This window comes from Notolepis coatsorum, assembly GCF_963971535.1.
Source record: "Notolepis coatsorum genome assembly, chromosome: 7".
In the NCBI taxonomy this organism is placed as follows: Eukaryota; Metazoa; Chordata; class Actinopteri; order Aulopiformes; family Paralepididae; genus Notolepis; species Notolepis coatsorum.
Window position 1 is genome coordinate 118,539,598 of NC_140171.1, and position 19,410 is coordinate 118,559,007.

General features: G+C 44.2%; 1 protein-coding gene across 2 annotated transcripts in view; it reads left to right on the plus strand.

The window, feature by feature from the left end:
* tbc1d9 (TBC1 domain family, member 9 (with GRAM domain)) overlaps positions 1-19,410 on the plus strand; it is a 78,581-nt gene that overhangs the window by 19,934 nt on the left and 39,237 nt on the right. For both annotated transcript variants that reach the window (XM_084319198.1, XM_084319199.1), the window contains exons 2-3: positions 8,833-8,943; positions 18,483-18,601. In XM_084319198.1, coding sequence (XP_084175324.1) covers positions 8,833-8,943; positions 18,483-18,601 — 230 coding nt within the window. The remainder of the gene's footprint in view (positions 1-8,832; positions 8,944-18,482; positions 18,602-19,410) is intronic.

The following is a 19,410-nucleotide window of genomic DNA, read 5'->3' on the forward strand; positions in this document are numbered from 1 at the left end:
CACCACTAATGGTACTATTTGTTCATAGTGCGTATATATACTGCGCTATTAAAGTAGAGCTTTCTTTTAGTCCAGTTCCTTACCCTCCAACAGAGTGACAGACGCAAAAGCCTCCCCGCGAACCACGTGTGGGCAGTAAGGCCAATTCGGCCCAGTATCGGCATTGAGACATTGTGTATATTAATATTTGAATAGTCATATTTGGCACTATATCGTCGAGTTGGACGTATTCTATTAAGCTAATAATAGTCTATTCATATATAGTGCCTCGTGCGGTAAGAGTTCTATAGTAATCAGCACCCCCATCGTTTCGGGCATCAGCTGGACGCTTATCCAGGGTGGTTGACCCCACGTGAAGCTGCACCCGAGGAGCTCCAGGCCAAAGAGCGAGTGGACCTGTATATTGGATTATTCTACCGACGACGGCTAGCCTTCCCCGGCTTGGATTATGCTTTGAGTACTTTGATTATTCTATGGATAAAGGCCAACACTGCGGTGTGTTGGAAATACCCCCCCCGGAGAGGACGACAGGTGAGACGGCGCTCTGCACAGTGAGGTCGCCTCACGTCTCTCCGTCGTGGACCGGAGGACGCCGGCCACAGAGGGTCCAACTGCATTCATCTGTGGATCGAGGATCGTTGGGCACCGTGTCGCACAACTGTGGACTTTCCCAAGATACCCTCGGCCAGACGGGATCCAGCCAGTGACTCTCTAACCCCCCCCCCTCCAGCTGTCCTACAAGCAGTCGGAACCTTCCCCTAGTGTATCCAGCTATATAATCATTCAAGTATCATTGCTATTGTTCCCTAAATATTCCAGGTTGTATATTTGCTTCCTGCGCAATCAGAGATTGGACATTCGATATTGATCTACCTACGAATACTCATTTGCCATAAAAGTGCATACTATTTCAAATCATAAATGTAATTAAGTGATCGTTGTACATACCTTTTGCTATGTATTAAAACTCAAACTTTCGATTTGGTACATTTGTGTTGGATCCGTTTATCAGGTGGGAGTGTTCAACATATTCATACCTAGTACTGGGTGGCCAGAGTCTAAAGTACAAGAGGTAGTGGTAGTAAGTATCATATCTAACCATACAGTCAGGGAATTGTACCCCTCAGTTACACCATAGCTAGAATATAGTTATAGCCCTGCAAACACTGCCACTTATTCCCATCTCTTAGAGCTTGGCGTGGTAAGTACACAGATGCTTAACTGCGTGGCGTCCATTGAGTTAACAAAGATGTCATTCTCAGAGCATCTCACTCTCACACCCTCTCCGTGTTTGGTTTTCTATAGAGAAGGTGTGAGGAATAGGGATGGGTACCTTTCACATTTGAACCGATACCGGTACCGGTACCTGTGAATCGATACCGGTACCCAACGGTACCTTTTTTCGGTACTCTAAAAAAAAAAAAAAAAAAAAAAAAAAATTTACTTTTTTCTTTTCATGTCAACGTTCACACGCACAATATATGCTTACCTAGGATTTGACTTGATTCAACAACAAAGCAGTCGGAGCAATGACAAGCCGAAAACTGTCGAAATTTTATTTACCTACCTCAGTCGTAAAAAAAAATCCAAACTTCAAATAACTACAATTTCGACAGTTTTCGGCTTGTCATTGCTCCGACTGCTTTGTTGTTGAATCAAGTCAAATCCTAGGTAAGCATATATTGTGCGTGTGAACGTTGACATGAAAAGAAAAAAGTAAAAAAAAAAAAAAAAAAGTAAAAAAAAAAATTATAAAAAATATTTTTTTTTATTTATTTTTTATTTTTTTTCCGGTTTCTCACTTGATTCGATACTCGGTAGTACCGACGTGTTTCGGTTCGGTACCTCAAAAGTACCGAATTCGGTACCCATCCCTAGTGAGGAAGTGTGAGTGTTCAATACCAGTGTTTCCTGTGTTAAACCTCAGCCTGGAGTCTTCATGTAACCGTGGTCACCAGGTTAGTAGTGTTAAACCTCAGCCTGGAGTCTTCATGTAACCATGGTCACCAGGTTAGTAGTGTTAAACCTAAGCCTGGAGGCTTCATGTAACCGTGGTCACCAGGTTAGTAGTGTTAAACCTCAGCCTGGAGTCTTCATGTAACCATGGTCACCAGGTTAGTAGTGTTAAACCTCAGCCTGGAGGCTTCATGTAACCGTGGTCACCAGGTTAGTAGTGTTAAACCTCAGCCTGGAGTCTTCATGTAACCATGGTCACCAGGTTAGTAGTGTTAAACCTCAGCCTGGAGTCTTCATGTAACCATGGTCACCAGGTTAGTAGTGTTAAACCTCAGCCTGGAGTCTTCATGTAACCGTGGTCACCAGGTTAGTAGTGTTAAACCTCAGCCTGGAGTCTTCATGTAACCATGGTCACCAGGTTAGTAGTAGGCACTCTGCGCTCGGCACCTGTCCTCCGGCAGCGTCAAACCACGAATGCTCCGCTCACCAGCACCATGTGACCATGTATGTTAAACACCACATTCTTAACCTTGTTACATTGATTCACATGCAGAATTAGTCATGAAGTTCTATCACTTGACAGTTAATTACAAAATGCACTAGATCAGGTGGGTTTGGGTGTAGGACAATCAATGCACTAGATCAGGTGGGTTTGGGTGTAGGACAATCAATGCACTAGATCAGGTGGGTTTGGGTGTAGTGGGTTTGGGTGTAGGACACTGCACTAGATCAGGTGGGTTTGGGTGTAGGACAATGCACTAGATCAGGTGGGTTTGGGTGTAGGACAATGCACTAGATCAGGTGGGTTTGGGTGTAGTGGGTTTGGGTGTAGGACACTGCACTAGATCAGGTGGGTTTGGGTGTAGTGGGTTTGGGTGTAGGACAATGCACTAGATCAGGTGGGTTTGGGTGTAGTGGGTTTGGGTGTAGGACAATGCACTAGATCAGGTGGGTTTGGGTGTAGTGGGTTTGGGTGTAGGACAATGCACTAGATCAGGTGGGTTTGGGTGTAGTGGGTTTGGGTGTAGGACAATGTTCCAAAATATCTTAAGGAATCATGGCTAGTGTTCTGATGAACTATTGATACAGTATTTTCATTGAATAAAGAGTGTTGCTTGTGATGCTTGTTTTCTGTGATGGTTATTTCCATATTGTTCGGAGGATTCAGCTCCCAATTTGAGTGGGAAAGCTTTGGAGATAGATAGCACATAGTTGCTTTCCTGATTCACTCAATATTTCCAGGACAATGAGCTGACGTTCTCTTGGCACTTCTCTTTGACGTCCACAGCTGTCACGTCCTACCGAGTCACCGGTGCCTGTTCGCCCGGCAGGCCGATTACTGGTTCAGGAACAACTGGTTCCTCCTTGTGACACTGAGACACAAACGGGGAAACTACCCTTTTTTTTATTTATTTATTTTTATCCACAACCGGGAAACTACCCTTTTTTATTTATTTATTTGTATCCACAACCAGTTGTTTGTCTCGCCAGTAGAAGACAACAAAGCCTCATTAGCTCTGGTTTTATTAGGACAGGAAATGGTGACGAATGAACTTTATTGCACATAAGTCAAGTTATTTTCCTCAAGCCTTTTCTCTCCAATCAAGCTATTTAGTTTTGTAGAAGTTGTAACCTTGATGAAATGAATAATTCATATATCTGTATTACGAGGTTTTTGTCTGTTGGGTTTTAATCTACTGTTTAACTACTATACACACATGGTAAAGAGGAGGGGGAGCACATGGAGGACTCATACACCAAAAAAACCTGTGAATACAGCCAGAGATCATTAGTGGAGCTAGTTGAAGACGAGAGCTGTCCCACCCCTGGCGCAGACATTCTGCACGGAAGTCAGATGGATACGGATCACAGGGGCCGGGTCTGGATCATATAGGGTTCTGCCTCTCTCTCTCTGCCTCTCTCCGTCTTTGTCTTTGTCTCTGTCTCTGTCTCTTTGCCTTTGTCTCTCTCTCTCTCTCTCTCTCTCTCTCTCTCTCTCTCTCTCTCTCTCTCTCTCTCTCTCTCTCTCTCTCTCTCTCCAGTCTTCTTGCTCACTCTCTTTCCGTTTGTGTGTGTGACTCATACTACATACACATGCGCCCCATGATGAGCATCAAAAAACAACATGTCCGCCTCCCCGTAGGACACTGCCTCCGGCGGCGTTCACGCGGAACGGTATTCACAGCAGCTGGTGGAGTTGTCAACAGTAATCTATATCTGTAGTCTGTACCTGAACCAGGATCGTCATAATTTCTACTCAAACATTTATGGAAATCTCAGTGTTTGTCATTTAAAACCAGAATATTCTATATCTAGAATTCAATATCTACGTTCTCTCTTAGTCTTTACAGTTTTTTTCCTTTCTTTTTTTCCCTTCTCTGTTGCTCTATTTCGCCTTGAGGTGTGCAGCTGTTATGTACGATAAGAGGGCGTTATTGGAACCTTAAGATGCATTACGCTGCTCTATTATGTGTCTGTCCTTCTTGCGTCATTCATTAGATTAATAGGCCCGTCGTCCTTTATCTCCGATGACTCTCCTCACTCACCTTCTCAGCTCATCGATTGATCAGTCACACACAGAGTGGACGCCGGATATCTGATCTCCACCTATTCGGACCGACTTCAAGCCACCACACAGTACACGGTCAGGAAATCCACAGCTGCTACCCGTCTAATCCCATTTAGTCTCACTCGGAGCCTTGATCACACTCACATTGTTGATTGCAAACACCTTGTACCGATATCAGAGGCCTCAGACCCTTTTAAACAAAGAGGTAAACAAGTGCATACTGGAGGGTAAAAACAAGTACATACTGGAAGGTACAATTGGGATTCGTGACAGTTTCCCTTTTAATTCACACACTTCCTGTTGTTCGGTTTGCCTCGGCCCCTGGCCCTGGGCTCTCAAATGAAGCATGAGAAAATGGCCTCAAGAAGGGATCACTGCACCTAATCTGTCTGACGTCTCACATGGCCACTGATGGTTGCGACTCGACCTAAAAGGGCTTTTTAACAGTAACCCCCTTTATTGTCTGTGTGTTTGAACATAATGTTTAGAGGGAGAGAGAGGAGTCATGATTTGTTTCGCCCTCTAACTTTTCTAGCTGAATGAGCTGTTTCTTTTCCGTCCTTGTGAGTCGAGATAAAGGTTCTTGATATTTTAAAAAAGTTGTATAGGATGTCTTTGTCCATTATTCCCCCAGCTCTTATTCACTGGGATTCGCAGAGGCTTTTGTGGTAATGGTGTACATTTGTTATGTGTTTACCTTTTTGTTTAACCCTTTATCTGCCAGGGATTATTCTGATCATATACCCCTATCTGCCACTGTTGAAAGTCTATGGAGATGTTCCCCTTCTTTGCAGGGCTATAACTTTTTAAATTGTATTGCTAAATTGACATTACTATGGCCCATTCAATGTCAAGTATCTATCGTTTAGGATGTAGCCACGTTCTACTTTTTCATTCACATATTCATACTAAAATATGGTCTACTCTAAAGTATAATATGTTTTTATCGTTTTCTGCAGCATTCTGCAGAACGTGATTTATAGCCCTAAATGCATTATATTGATGATCAAATACAGTTTGATAGCGATCGGCGCCAGATAAAAAATTTCAATTGTACGTGCTTCTAGAAGTTACTACTCATCATCTGATGTTGACCGGATGGGGGGGGGGGGGTCGTTTATAATTCCGTGGCCAACGTTGGATGATTCATGTAGTGTGGGTGATATGATCATCAGAGCAGTTTGTATCGAACACGGTAATAATAAACGCTGAAACTTACCCCAGTCTCCTCGGGCCGTTGGGCGATCAGCTTGGAGTAGACATTTTTCTATTATGGGATGTTGATCTAGATGAACCATTTCCAGGTTGTATAATACTATATACGTCCAAATAACGTTGTTTATTGAGTTAGGGCGAGCGATTGATTATCCAGTGTGTCGAGATGGAGCCCCGGGAGCTATAGCGAGTGGCCGGACCGAATTTGGATGAGCACCACTTTCGGTTTCCGGTTTGCTGTTTGGGCGATCCGCCGATCGGCCACCAGATGGCGCTCTTGAACCGTTGGAGAGTTGAGAGGAGATCAACAGGAGAGTTGAGAGGAGATCAACAGGAGATCTCAAGTCTCCGCGGTTGAAATATGATTGCCATCACAGATTTTTGAAATATTGATCTCAATGACGTGTTACGGCGTCATTGGCAGATTACGCATGGCGGAGAATGACGTGTTAACTCTTCCTTGGCGATTAAAAGGTTAACCAGGAAAATCGTATTGAGATGAATCTTTTCCAAGGGCGACCTGGTCAAGACAGGCAGACAGCAGCATACAAATAAACACATAGTTACAAACAGAAAACACAAAAGGAGACTGAAATAAAGAATAATAAAAAAAAACAAGCATAGGGAACCCACATTTTTCAAAGAGATGGAGTTTCGTAATAAAAGCATTAGGGCTGTCTTAAATACTTTACATTTACATTTACATTTAGTCATTTAGCTGACGCTTTTATCCAAAGCGACTTACAAGTTCTGTACGACAAGACAGAAAGAAGGGTACAACTCTATCAGCTGAGTAACAATGTTCATCAAGTGTTGCGTGTTACAGTGTAGGTTAGTTTATTAGGACAAGTGCATGACAGTAAGGTTAGTCAGGGTTTGATTTTTTTTTATTTATTTTTTTTTTAATCATTTCAGATAGTGGTTTAAGAAGTGAGTCTTTAGTCGACGGCGAAAGATTGGACGGGATTCGGCTGTCCTAACTGGGATGGGTAGTTCATTCCACCATTGTGGGGCAAGGACTGAGAATAGGCGGCTTCTCTTTGATGACCCTCCGGGAGCTTGGATAGGAGTAGGTCTGAGGCGGCCAGAAGATGCAGAGCGTAGGGGTCTTGAGGGTGTGTAGTTAGAGACCATTGACCGGAGGTAGGCGGGAGCGGTTCCCTTTGCTGCACGGTATGCTAGGTCGAGGGCCTTGAAGCGGATACGTGCAGCAATGGGGAGCCAGTGCAGGTCCCTAAGAAGTGGGGTGACATGGGCCGACTTCGGTAGGTTTGATATCAGGCGGGCCGCTGCGTTTTGAATGAGTTGAAGAGGCTTGGTGGCAGTGGCCGGGAGGCCAGCTAGCAGTGCGTTGCAGTAGTCGAGGCGGGAGATGACTGTTGATTGGACGAGGAGTTGGGTGGCTTCTTTTGTCAGGAAGGGGCGTATCCTTCTGACGTTGCTCAGGAGGAATCTGCAGGTTCTGGTTGTCGCTGCGATGTGAGCAGAGAAGTTCAACTGGTCGTCAAGGATAACACCAAGGTTCTTGGTGGTCGGGGACGCGGTCACAGCTGCATTCTCGACTGTGATGGAGAGGTCGGTCAGGGGGGAGGATTTGGCTGGCAGGTGGAGCAATTCTGTTTTGCTTAGGTTCAGTTTGAGGTGGTTGGTCGTCATCCAGGCGGAGATGTCGGACAGACAGGCCGAGATCCGCTCAGAGACGTGGATATCTGAGGGAGGGAAGGAGAGGAAGAGTTGAGTATCATCGGCATAACTTTGAAGCTTCGAAGCTTTGTTCGATGGGCATGGGATTCGAATATGAAAATCAACTCTGCCTCTTTGTTAACTACAACAAGCAATGCCGTTTGTTATTTAAGATGAGGTTGGACTCGGCACTGACAGATTTGTGTTCATTGTGCTGCTTTTATAAAGCCTCAAATGACTGCTTACAATATTTCATGAAAGCAAAGTGTTTTGTTTGTCTAAGATTTAAAAAGGTTTAAACTTTACAGCACTGACAAAGTTGAACAAAGTGCTGTACAAGTCCCACAACATAAAAAAAAATTATAAAAGACTATTTATTAATATATATATTTTTTGATGTCGAAGCTTCGAATTTAAATCGAATCTCTGCTTCGAATTCCAATTTTCTTTTCGAAGGTCAGCCCTAAAAAACATCGACATCCTACGGAATCTGCCTCTAGTTCTTCCATGGTGGTTTGTGGATTAGAGGCTCTCTTATTATTACACACAGTAACCTTTTTGGGTGAAAAACAAGACTACTGGAACCCAATTTGAATCCCTATGCAGGGAAAAGAGAGTATTGCATGACATCCAGAAGCCATAGCAAAATAAAAGATAACCAGTTGTCAGAAAACCACTTTTTTAAGAGGTATAATTCCAGATCTGCCCAAACTCTTGACTATTTTCAAACAGTCTAAAACATTTATGTTCACCATTGCCTTTACTTGAAATGTAATTATTGTGAATGCAGCCCACTGATAATTGCTTTTTTATGCTGTTTCAATCTTTTCCTCTTTCTCATTGTGTTCTTTTTAAATAGTTTATGTAAAGCATTTTGAATTTCCTCTAGGTATGAAATGTACTATATAAAATAAACATGTCTTGCCTTAACTAGGGGTGTAACGATGCAACCTCACAACGATTAATTTCGATTACGATTATTCAGGCAACGATTCAATGCATCATGAAATCTCTTCATTTGACCACGATTCGATTCTATTAATTTTCTATAAATTTTCGATCAGTTAATTCCCCAAAAAAAATTGAATACACAAATGTGGCTGGGGGAACTGATTCACTCAGCATGAATGGACTATAGGTCAATAAAAACAATACACACACAAAACAAAACCTAAAAAGAAAAAAAAAGTTTCAATTTCGATTATAATAGATTCAAACATATTCAAATCGATGCATCGATTCTAACACATTAGAATCGATGCATTTTGATTAATCGATGCATCGTTACACCCCTAGCCTTAACCCTTTCACTATCACATTACAGACGGTTGTGTGGTACTAGTGAAAGGGTTAACCTTCTGCAGTGTGGTAGTGAAAGGGTTAATAAGTGTTTTGTGCTCGTTTCACAGGTCTGTTGGTGGGGACCCTGGATGTAGTCCTGGACTCCAGTGCTCGAGTGGCCCCGTACAGGATCCTGTACCAGACGCCTGACTCTCTAGTATACTGGATCATCGCGCATGGTACGTAGCTCCTTTAGCGAGAATTCACCATAGAATTATATCATCTTGAGCCATACTTGATTGGGGGTAACCTTCTCTTATAAGTTATAATAACACTTAATAGTTGTTGGGTGAAGGAGAACCGTGTCAATTGAAGGCGTGGGATGTGTGACCTGGAGGGAGAATGAGGTTTAAGGAGGGAAGGGCAATAAAAGAGTTGTTTTTCTGAGATAACGGCTGTGGTCAGAGACTTAGAGAGGTACCGCTTTATTTAAGCCAGTAGAACAGATATGAATGTGCTATAATAGTGTGTGAGCCATCAGGGGTTCTTTCAAATATAATTACATAATTTTTTTTTAACCTTTATTTAACCAGGAAGTCCCATGTTCTATGTTTCTTTGCTAAATCATTTAGAAGCTGCCATCATTTAGGTCTTGACCGAGGATTATGAACCATAACCACACTTACAATGCACTATAAACAATTGTGAATATTAATATAGTACTTTTATTATTTATTAACATGTCACCATTACTCTATTACCCCCTCGTTCACAGCCATTTCAAGCTGTGCTCACTGCTCTCCCGTCCCATCTGTGTGCAGACAGACTATTTTTACCTCTCTGTCTGAATCCCACCAACCACATTACACACCATGTTCTCGCATCCTGATGAGCCCCCTGTTGGCCGCCGTATGCATTACATCATGCATTATATCAACCCTCTCAAAAGTGCACAAATATAGAGATGGATACAGGGAATCGATGCTTTAATCTCAAGCCCCTCTTTTTTTATATTGAGGGCAGGGCTTGATATAGATCAATATCGGGGAGCGGGGGGTAATGTCTTGAGTTCATTAGGAAATGGGGCGGGGGGTAATGTCTTGAGTTCATTAGGGAATGGAGGGGGGGGGGGTCCACTCTAGAGTGTCTATGACACATCTGCTGCCTTAGACAGTGAGGTCATCATCATACTCCATTATGTCCGACAAACCACATCATGTATGCAAGTGCTCATCTGTGTTCATCTGCAGAGCTAATGTGTGTGTGTGGGGGGGGGGGGGGGGAGAGATAATCTGTGGTAGTAATGTGTGCAGATTGACAGGAAGGTAACTGGAGAGACTTGAGTGAAAAGGTTGCATTTCTTTGTGTCTTCATCTATACTCTGCCAGCAGGCTGTGGAATGATGTCAGCGCTGTTTGCCAAAAAGCCTCTGCACCAACATGTGCATTGTAGTGCGTGTACCGTGCGCGTGCGCTATATTGTTGGATAGGCTACTATATGGTTTTTGCATGTTTAGGTTTGCATGCATTCACATGAATATTTGCACGTGGGTTGTTGTAGGCAATCATGCACAGCACACAGGGTTTGTGAAAGGCAGATGTTTTATTTAACAGTTCATGACCTGAGCAGTGAAAGGAACCTGCTAAGTAACAGTACAGTTGTTAATATGAGAGACATTGTTTATCATTTTGAATCAAGAAAGTACAGAACATGAACTGTGAGTGTCTGCATTCGTTTGCCCATGCGTTTACTTTAAGGGCAAATAAAGACAATTATGATGAATGGGCCTCATTCAACAATACTCTTATTATTTTTCTTATATTCTTGCTTACCTGTCTGTTAAGAGAACAATAAGAAAAGCCACCGCCACATTTATCAAGCCGTTCTTAAAGTCCAAATCTGTTCTTACCCAGGTTTTTTGAATGATGAATCCCACTCATTCTTTTTTTTAAATCTTTTTCTCCGCCTGATTTTCTATGCTTTTTCTCCCCATCCCAATTTAGTCGATATGCCAATTCCCCCCCTCCCCTACCTGGTCGTTGTGCGCATGTTCCCCCTACTGGTCGGTACAAGGGAACCCTGAAGTCTACCACATGCTTCCTCCGACACATGCGGAGACAGCCAGCGGCTCTCATTGGTGAAGTGTAACGCGTGGGAGGTCACGCTTCCTTCACCACTTCCTGCCTTTCGCTGAGCAGGCGCCCAGACCTGACCTGTAGGCGTCGCTGTCCACAACGGCAGATTACCACCCACGACTTCCCTCCCGCTAACTCAGCCAAACGAGTTAGTATGACGATCGGCCAAAGCCGCAGGCAATGCTGACTCCGGGAGTCGAGACCGCAGCCTCTTGCATTGGTGACGAGCGCACCCGACCGCCCTTGAATCCCACTCATTCTAAACGGGAATGCGTGTTCTCGCGCAAGTCATTTGCATACAGAGACACGCCTCGCGGGCTCATTATAATACGAGAGCTGTGTGCGAACTTGGGTCTGCATTGTATGAGCGGATCCCCCGGCCGTATTCAAGCGCTGGAGCACTTTGCGATGGATCAAAATTAGATAGTAATCAAATGTATTGTCAATCATCATACAGCACCTATAGCTATATAGTGGAATAGACTGTATTAATATAGTAGTAATATAATAGTAGTTGCACGCTTTTGGCCACCTCCCGCAGTGCGCGCACACGTACTGTATATATACAGTACATGCAAAATGAATCGTTCCAGCAAAGCAGGCTTTGTCAATACTGAACGATTCAAGAGCCAATAGCACAGTAGGTTGGGAAATACTTAAAGGTTAAGCAGCCACTCATCTGGCTCTGCAAATAGATCTAGAGTCTGAATATCTCCGCATATAAGCCTGACTGGCAGTGCGCATATATAGTACAGTGCGTGCTCCAAGTCAGACTGGTTGGCACATCTCTCTCAAATCCATTCTGAGAACGGAACGCAGTGCCCGCGACGCGAGTCAGAGTCGGTTGTTTATTTATTTATTTATTATTTACCCTTTGCATACGAGGTGGTCCACAATAACAATCTAGTGGTCCGCATAAACAAGAAGTTTGGGAACCACTGATATAGACTATCTCTAAATATGCGTTCTCTGCTACGTATACAGTACTGTATATCTGTATGTCATAAATGTCATGATATATCTGTATATCTGTATGTTGTGTATGTCATAAAATTTCATTATGAATTGAAAATGGGGGACCCTGATGTAAACAAGACGAAAGTTTTTCTCTGGTCTGCATCCCCTTAACAATTGTGTGTATTGAGCCGTACTGTATTGTACCCATTCTGCAATCTGTTAATAAAATCTTCAATCAATCAATGGCCTGGGCGGCCAGAGCATAACTGTTCTAACTGCAATATATAATCCATTTCAGACAGAACGCACGCAATAAGTTATAATAATAATAATAATTGAAAGGTTCTGTATTTTTAAAGTCGTATTTGGGGGCAATTAACCAATGGTATGATTTTTAAATAAAAAAATAATAATTGGGTAACATTTTCTTAATATGGGTAAGAGTGCTCTCGACCACTCTTAGAATTTGGTCTTGCCTGAGAGAAAAGCAACAATAAGAAAACAATGCTGAATCCCAGGTAAGAACAAAATAAGAATAAATGCTACTCTTAACTCTTAAGAACGAAATCTGTTCTTATATCGCTTCATGCATGAGGCCCAATGAGTTTGAATATGTCCTACACAGTGATGTCATCTGAGGACACAGAATCCTTGTGTTAATTACAGCTCAATGAAGTGATGGGGATAGTGATCACTATTTCTTTCATCTCCATTTCATTGAGCTGTAATGATCACCACACAAGGATTCTGTGTCCTTTGATGACATCACTGGAGGACATATTCAAACTTGATCATCAGAATAGTGTAAAAGAAGTGTGTTTACACATGCAAGGAATTTTTACTCTGGCTTAGTCGCTCTTGGTATTACTTACACAAAGATCGCCTTGGGGAAATTCGGGCATCATAGTGGTATGGGGGAGGTACAGGTATGGGCAGGGTAATAGTAGAAAAACATAAATATAGGCAATACAATTTGATCTGAATATAAAGATATGAGGAAAAAATTAACTGTGTAAACAATATAATTAACTCATAAACAGTGTAAACAAAGGTGCAGGTGAGGGTCTGAGAATAACAGCACAACAATCTTCAGATATATACACAAGGGATAACTATAATATATACAGTGTATACAGGTGAAACCATTCCTGTGAGCTGGAAACAGGATACAAATAAAGCAAGGAGGGAAGAGTGTTCCTTTATTAATCCCCTTGGGAAATTCAGGTGTCATCGCAGAATGGGGGAGGAGAGGTACATGCAGAAGAGGTAATAATAGTAATGTCTGTAGCGTCTACCAGAGGAGAGAAGTCGGAACAGATTATGTCCAGGGTGTGAGGGGTCTGCAGTGATTTCCCCAGCCTGTTTCCTGACTCTGAAGTTGTACAGAATAGATCTCTTTCTGAACTCCACTCTCGTCTCCACACCTTTGAGCATGTTGTTGCAACCAGCTGTTCCACCTCCCGTCTGTAGCCAGACTCCTCTCCGTCTCTCGTGAGGCCGAGGCCGCGTTGCGTCATCTGCAAGTTTCAGGAGTTGGAACACGGTTCAACTGAGGTGCAGTCGTTGGTGTTTAGGGAGAAGAGCAGCAGGGAGAGCACACATCTCTGAGGGGCACCAGCGCTGACTGATCGGCCTCACCTGCCGCTTCCTGTCTGTCAGGAAGTTTGTGATCCACTGGCAGGTGGAGGCCGGCACAGTGAGCTGGGGGAGTTTGGTGAGGAGGAGTTTTGGGATGATGGTGTGAGCTGAAGTCCATAAACGGGATCCTTGCGTATGTCCCTTGGGAGTCCAGGTGTTGCAGGATGTAGTGCAGTCCCAAGTTAAAGGAAGTAGGAACACACCAACTTTTTGGGAAATTAGCTTATTTGCCATCTACCCTGGAGTTAGACAAGCAGATACATACCCTTTTCTTCTCTGTGCATGGATTAGGCTTAGGGAACAGCCGCACCATTAGTCTAGCTTAGCGTCATTCACTGGAAGTAGGTGTGCCAGTGTAGCCTAGTTCCCCACAGTCACGAAATACACTTCAAATACAACTCTAAAAATGTTCCTGTAAACATGTTGTGACCTGTGTATTTACCACATCAAAAAAGTATAATTTGACATTTTAATTTTCTAAGCAGATATATACTCCGAATTTTTTTTGCCGAACCACTGCTGCCTGGGCGCAGTGATTTCATCACCTCAAAAGCCCCGTAAAAAATAAAAAAAAACAGAGTGATTGAGGGTTTCTTGGGGACCAGGATGATAGTAGAGTGTTTGAAGCAGGAGGGGACTTCACACAGCTCAAGTGTTCTGTTGAAGATCCGTGTGAAGATCGGTGCCAGCTGGTCAGCGCAGACTTTCTGACAGGAGGGCGACATGCCGTCTGGGCCCGGTGCCTTCCTGACCCTCTGAAAGAGCTGATCCTCTTCACAGACACTGTCGGTACCACTGGGGAAAGAGCTGATCCTCTTCACAGACTGTGAAGAGTGCCGCTGGGGAATCAGGGGGGAGGTGGTAGCAGGGGGTGCAGTTGGTTGTATGACATTTTGATTTAGTTGAAGGGTGTGGAAGTGGGCTGATCAAACCTGCCAGTAAGTTTCCCCTTCTTTTGAATGTGGGTAGTTGCGTTGGGCTCAGTCAGTTGTTACCGCTAAATTAGTATCTTTTGGACAAAGAATTTTGGGTCTAGTTACACATCTGTGAGTATGCTTCTAAAGAAAGCTGTTTGCTATCAGCCAGTAGTGATGTGTAGGGATGGGTACCTTTTCACATTTGAACCGATACGGTACCGGTACCTGTGAATCGATACCGGTACCCAACGGTACCTTTTTTCTGTACTTTAGTCTCAAGAAATTTAATTTACCTACCTCAGTCGTGAAAAAAAATCCAACCTTCAAATAACTACAATTTCGACAGTTTTCGGCTTGCCATTGCTCCGACTGCTTTGTTGTTGAATCAAGTCAAATCCTAGGTAAGCATATATTGTGCGTGTGAATGTTGACATGAAAAGTAATTTAATTTTTTTTTTTTTTTTTTTGGTATCTCACTTGAATCGATACTCGGTAGTACCGACGTGTTTCGGTTCGGTACCTCAAAAGTACCGAATTCGGTACCCATCCCTAGTGATGTGGCTTGTAGTCAACCACGGCGTTAAATGGTTAGAGTGCAGAGCATGGCTGTCTAGATTAGTCTTCATTTAGGCTAAAGAGCTCCTTACAGCATTGGCAGGGTCATTATTGAGTAAGATAAGATGATCCTTTATTAATCCCCTTGGGGAAATTCGGGTGTCAAAGCATCCTGGGGGGGGGATACAGGGTGGGGGATACATAGCTTCAGAGTCCTATACAGTCCAGTATACACTATAGATACACTTAAAGGGGAACTCCAACATTTTGGGAAATTTGCTTATTTAACATCTTCCCTGGAGTTAGACAAGAAGATACATACCTTTTTTGTCTCTGTGCGTGCATTTTAGCTTTGGGAATAGACGCTCCGTTAGCATAGCTTAGCTTCATCACTGGAAGTGAGGCAGGACAGTAGCCTTACAGTGCCTTACAGTGTATTGCAAGGTCTGACTTGATATGCATGACCTTGGTGGGCTCTAGGTCAACTCCTGAAAAGGGGGTCAATGTCAGACTTTGCAATCAAAAGTTAGGGGGCTAATAACCCTTGCCATAATTTCAGTGCGCCCCCTAACTTTTGATTGCAAGGTCTGACATTGAAGCTCAAAAACGTTGGTGATCGGGCCGTCTCACGCACTGCACCTCGACTCTGGAACTCCCTCCCTCAGACCATCAGAGACTCCCCCACACTCTCCACCTTCAAATCCCGCCTCAAAACCCACCTGTTCGCCCTAGCCTTCAACCTTCCCCAACCTTAACCCCCCCCCCCCCCTCCAACCTGTTTTGATCTTTGTTACTGTGGCCTCATGTTATCTGTGTATCATGCTGTTCTCCCTGTTTCCCCTGTGGTCTTATGTTCCTTTTGTTTCTTTGTTTTCTGTTTTCCCCACCTAATGTCAGCGATTTCGGGTTCCTGAGAAGCGCTTTATAAATACAATGAATTATTATTATTATTATTCACATTAGGTCTCGACTCCTGACCCATGTTTATTCACAGTAGGTCTTGACTCCTGACCCATGTTTATTCACAGTAATAATAATAATACATTCGATTTATAGTGCACTCTATATTTGGAAACCAAATCTCAGAGTGCTACAGAGTAAAAACAGACAAAAAGGTTAAAACTAAGGGAAGGCTTTCGTGAAGAGGTATGTTTTTTAAGTCCTCTTTTAAAGGAAACGGTGGTCTGTGGTGCTCTGAGGTAGTCAGGGACGGCATTCCATAGGCGAGGAGCAGCCGTGCAGATGGCCCGGTCGCCCATGGTGCAGAGCTTGGTCCTGGGGGGAAGGAGGCGGTTTGTGTTGACGGAGCGGAGGTTACGGGTGGAGGGTTCTCGGGTGAGGAGATCTTTGGAGGTAGGGGGGCGGGGGGCATTTCCATGGATGCATTGATGGGTCAGAAGGGATATTTCAGTTTGGGTGGTGATGGGAAGCCAGTCAAGTGAGTGGAGGATGGGTGTGATGTGGTCGTGTTTACGCACTCATCAGGATCCTAGCAGCGCTGTTCTGAATGTATTGGAGCCTCTGGAGACTCTTGCTAGGAATCCCGATGAGAAGTGCGTTACAGTAATCCAGCCTGGAGGAGACAAAGGCGTGGACCAGTTTTTCAGCATCTGGGAGGGTGAGTGTGGGACGGATTTTTTTAAATGTTCCTGAGGTGGAAAAAGGAGGTTTTTCAAATGTGTTTGATGTGGGTCTTGAAATTTAGGTGGGGGTCATGGTAAATTTTTACACCAAGGTTGGTGACGGTGGATGAGAGGGGAAGGTCATGGCCGGAGAAGGAAATGCTGGTGATGGGGGAAGATTGGACCTGGTGGGAGGTACCAATGAGGATGGCTTCTGTTTTTGAGCTGTTTAACTGTAGGAAGTTTGATTTCATCCACGACTTTTATCTCCTCCAGGCAGGAAGTGAGGGTGGATGATGATGGCAGGGCTTCAGATGATGGGGGTGGTGATGGCAGGGCTGCAGAGGGGGGAGAGTCTGTTTTAATGTACAGTTGTGTGTCATCAGCGTAGCAATGGAAAGAGATTCCATGCTGGCTGATGACGGTCGAGGGGGAGCAGGTAGAGGGTAAAGAGGACTGGGCCGAGGACGGAACCTTGGGGGACACCACAGGTGACAGGGAGGGTCCGGGATTTTTTTCCTCCCATGGAGACGTACTCGGTTCTGTCGGAGAGGTAGGATTGGAACCAGTTGAGGGTGGAGTCAGAGAGTCCAATGGAGAGTAGACTGTTGAGGAGGATTTGATGGTCAATGGTGTCGAAGGCTGCGGTTAGATCAAGCAGGATGAGGGGTGAAGGGGAGCCAGCATCAGCCGCCATCAACGGGTTGTTGGTGACCCTGACGAGTGCTGTTTCAGTGCTGTGGGCGGTGCGGAAGCCAGACTGGATCTTCTCTGTGATATTATTGCGTTGGAGATGGTCCTGGAGCTGTGCAGCTGCTGCTTTTTCCAGGACCTTGGAAAGGAAGGGGAGGTTTGAGATGGGTCTGTAGTTTACTAGGACTGCCGGGACTACAGTAGGTCTTTAATCCTGACCTATGTTTATTCAAAGTAGACGTCGACCCCTCACCCATGTTTATTATTGTCTACTCTGCTAGCTATGGTCAGCGTGGTTATTTTTTTTTAAAACTTTGACCAGTCAGCTGGTTCTTTTTAGCGTTTATCGCTTTTTCGTCGCATTCATACTTGGTCAAGTTCGACCGACAGAAGCAGGCTGAAAGGGTTCAGATGGGGGGAAAGACACTCTGGGAAAGGCACGGCTGCCGTCCGGGATTCGAACGCGCTCAGCCCCAGATCCGCGCAAGCGCGGTTGTCCACGGCGCTGAAATAGCACTCGCGGTACGTGGTGAGCTACTGGAGCTCCCTCGTCAGCGTGGTTATTATTGTTTTTAATTTAAAAAAACGTTTTACTTAATTTGTATTCACATTTACAGACATACAACACTCAGACAATACCTACAATAACATCAATAACACAACAGTATACAGACATGGGCCCCTTGAATTAATATGGCTGCGTTCAGCCGCTAATACCCCCATAAGAGGGACCCCGCCATCCACCCCTAGAAATAGGGCTTCCCACATTCCAGGTCCGTCCCATGCGGGGCCGAGCACTCAGCGACACGGGTCCCTTGAATTGAATTGGGCCAGGCTCAGTAGAGGAGCGAGGGGTGGTACCCCGCCCCGCCCCCCCCCCCCCCCCCACCGAGCCAAGCCCGCTACCTCCCATGTCACCAAGCACCCTATCCCACGCACAACGACCCTACAACATTCAAGACCACCTCTCCTGGGCCAAACCGTGGAAACTATGGCCCCCCTCCAGATGAAAAGCTTGCTTATATGTACTATCCTCTGCTGTTGAGCACTGAAGTCCTCTTATTCGAGACTTTGCTGAAGCATGTTGCACTTCACTTTTGGGACTTAGCATAGTAGGGATATAGCATAGTAGCTCATTGTAAAGTCTCAATCATACCCTCTTTTTCCCTTCCACTCCCTCCTCCTCCTCCTCCTCCTCCTCCTCCTCCTCCTCCTCCTCCTCCTCCTCCTCCTCCTCCTCCTCCTCCTCCTCCTCCTCCAGGAACCTCCCGGAAGAAGATCACAGAGCACTGGGAGTGGCTGGAGCACAACCTCCTGCAGACCCTCTCCATCTTTGAGAACGAGAATGACATCAGTACCTTTGTCAAGGGCAAAGTGCAGGTAACTACTGACATTTGCTGTGGCAAAAAAAATTATTTGAATGAAGAAGTTGCTCTAGTAGGTGTTGCATGTAGTGTATTTGATGTTACCATAGGGATGGTAATGGTTGTGGCGTAATCTTTAGTATTTTGTGGTGGACACTGGCATGGTTTGTTGTAACATCATGTCGTCAGTGAGTGAAACAATTCGTTTTTTATATTTCAAGGAAATAATCAAATTCCCCCCCCTTTTTTTTTACTGAATACAAATTATAAGATTGAAGAAGATTACTGAAGAAAGACACACTTTTCATTGTGGAGTTCAACTTTAAAACTTAAAATGTGGTTATTTGGTGCATTGTATGTAGCTTAGAAACCCTATTTATGTGGATGCCAAAATAATGAATACACACGTACACACACACACACAAATCGTGTCATCAACGGGATAATAACATATCTATTAAATACATAGAAATCAAATGGGATTTATTTCTGTTCAGTCACAACAAAGTCCTGTTTCTCACGCGGCAGTCAGATTGATTGCATATTGCGTTTTTATTGTGTATGCAAAGTGCATGCAGAGTCTTGACACAAAGATCCCATAGCCCAAATGGAAACCAGAGCGGTTATTAGTTAAATATGTTATTCTTGAAGGAAATTTATAATAGATTTGGGTTATTATCCCTGTGATAAACTCAACATAAACTACTACAATCATAAAATCAAGAATGAATAGCCAATAAATGTGAAGTTATCTTTGAACCTCTGTTGTCAAGCCTCGTCAATATACCCCCCCCCCCCTTTCCTCACTAATGAAACTGGTGCCGC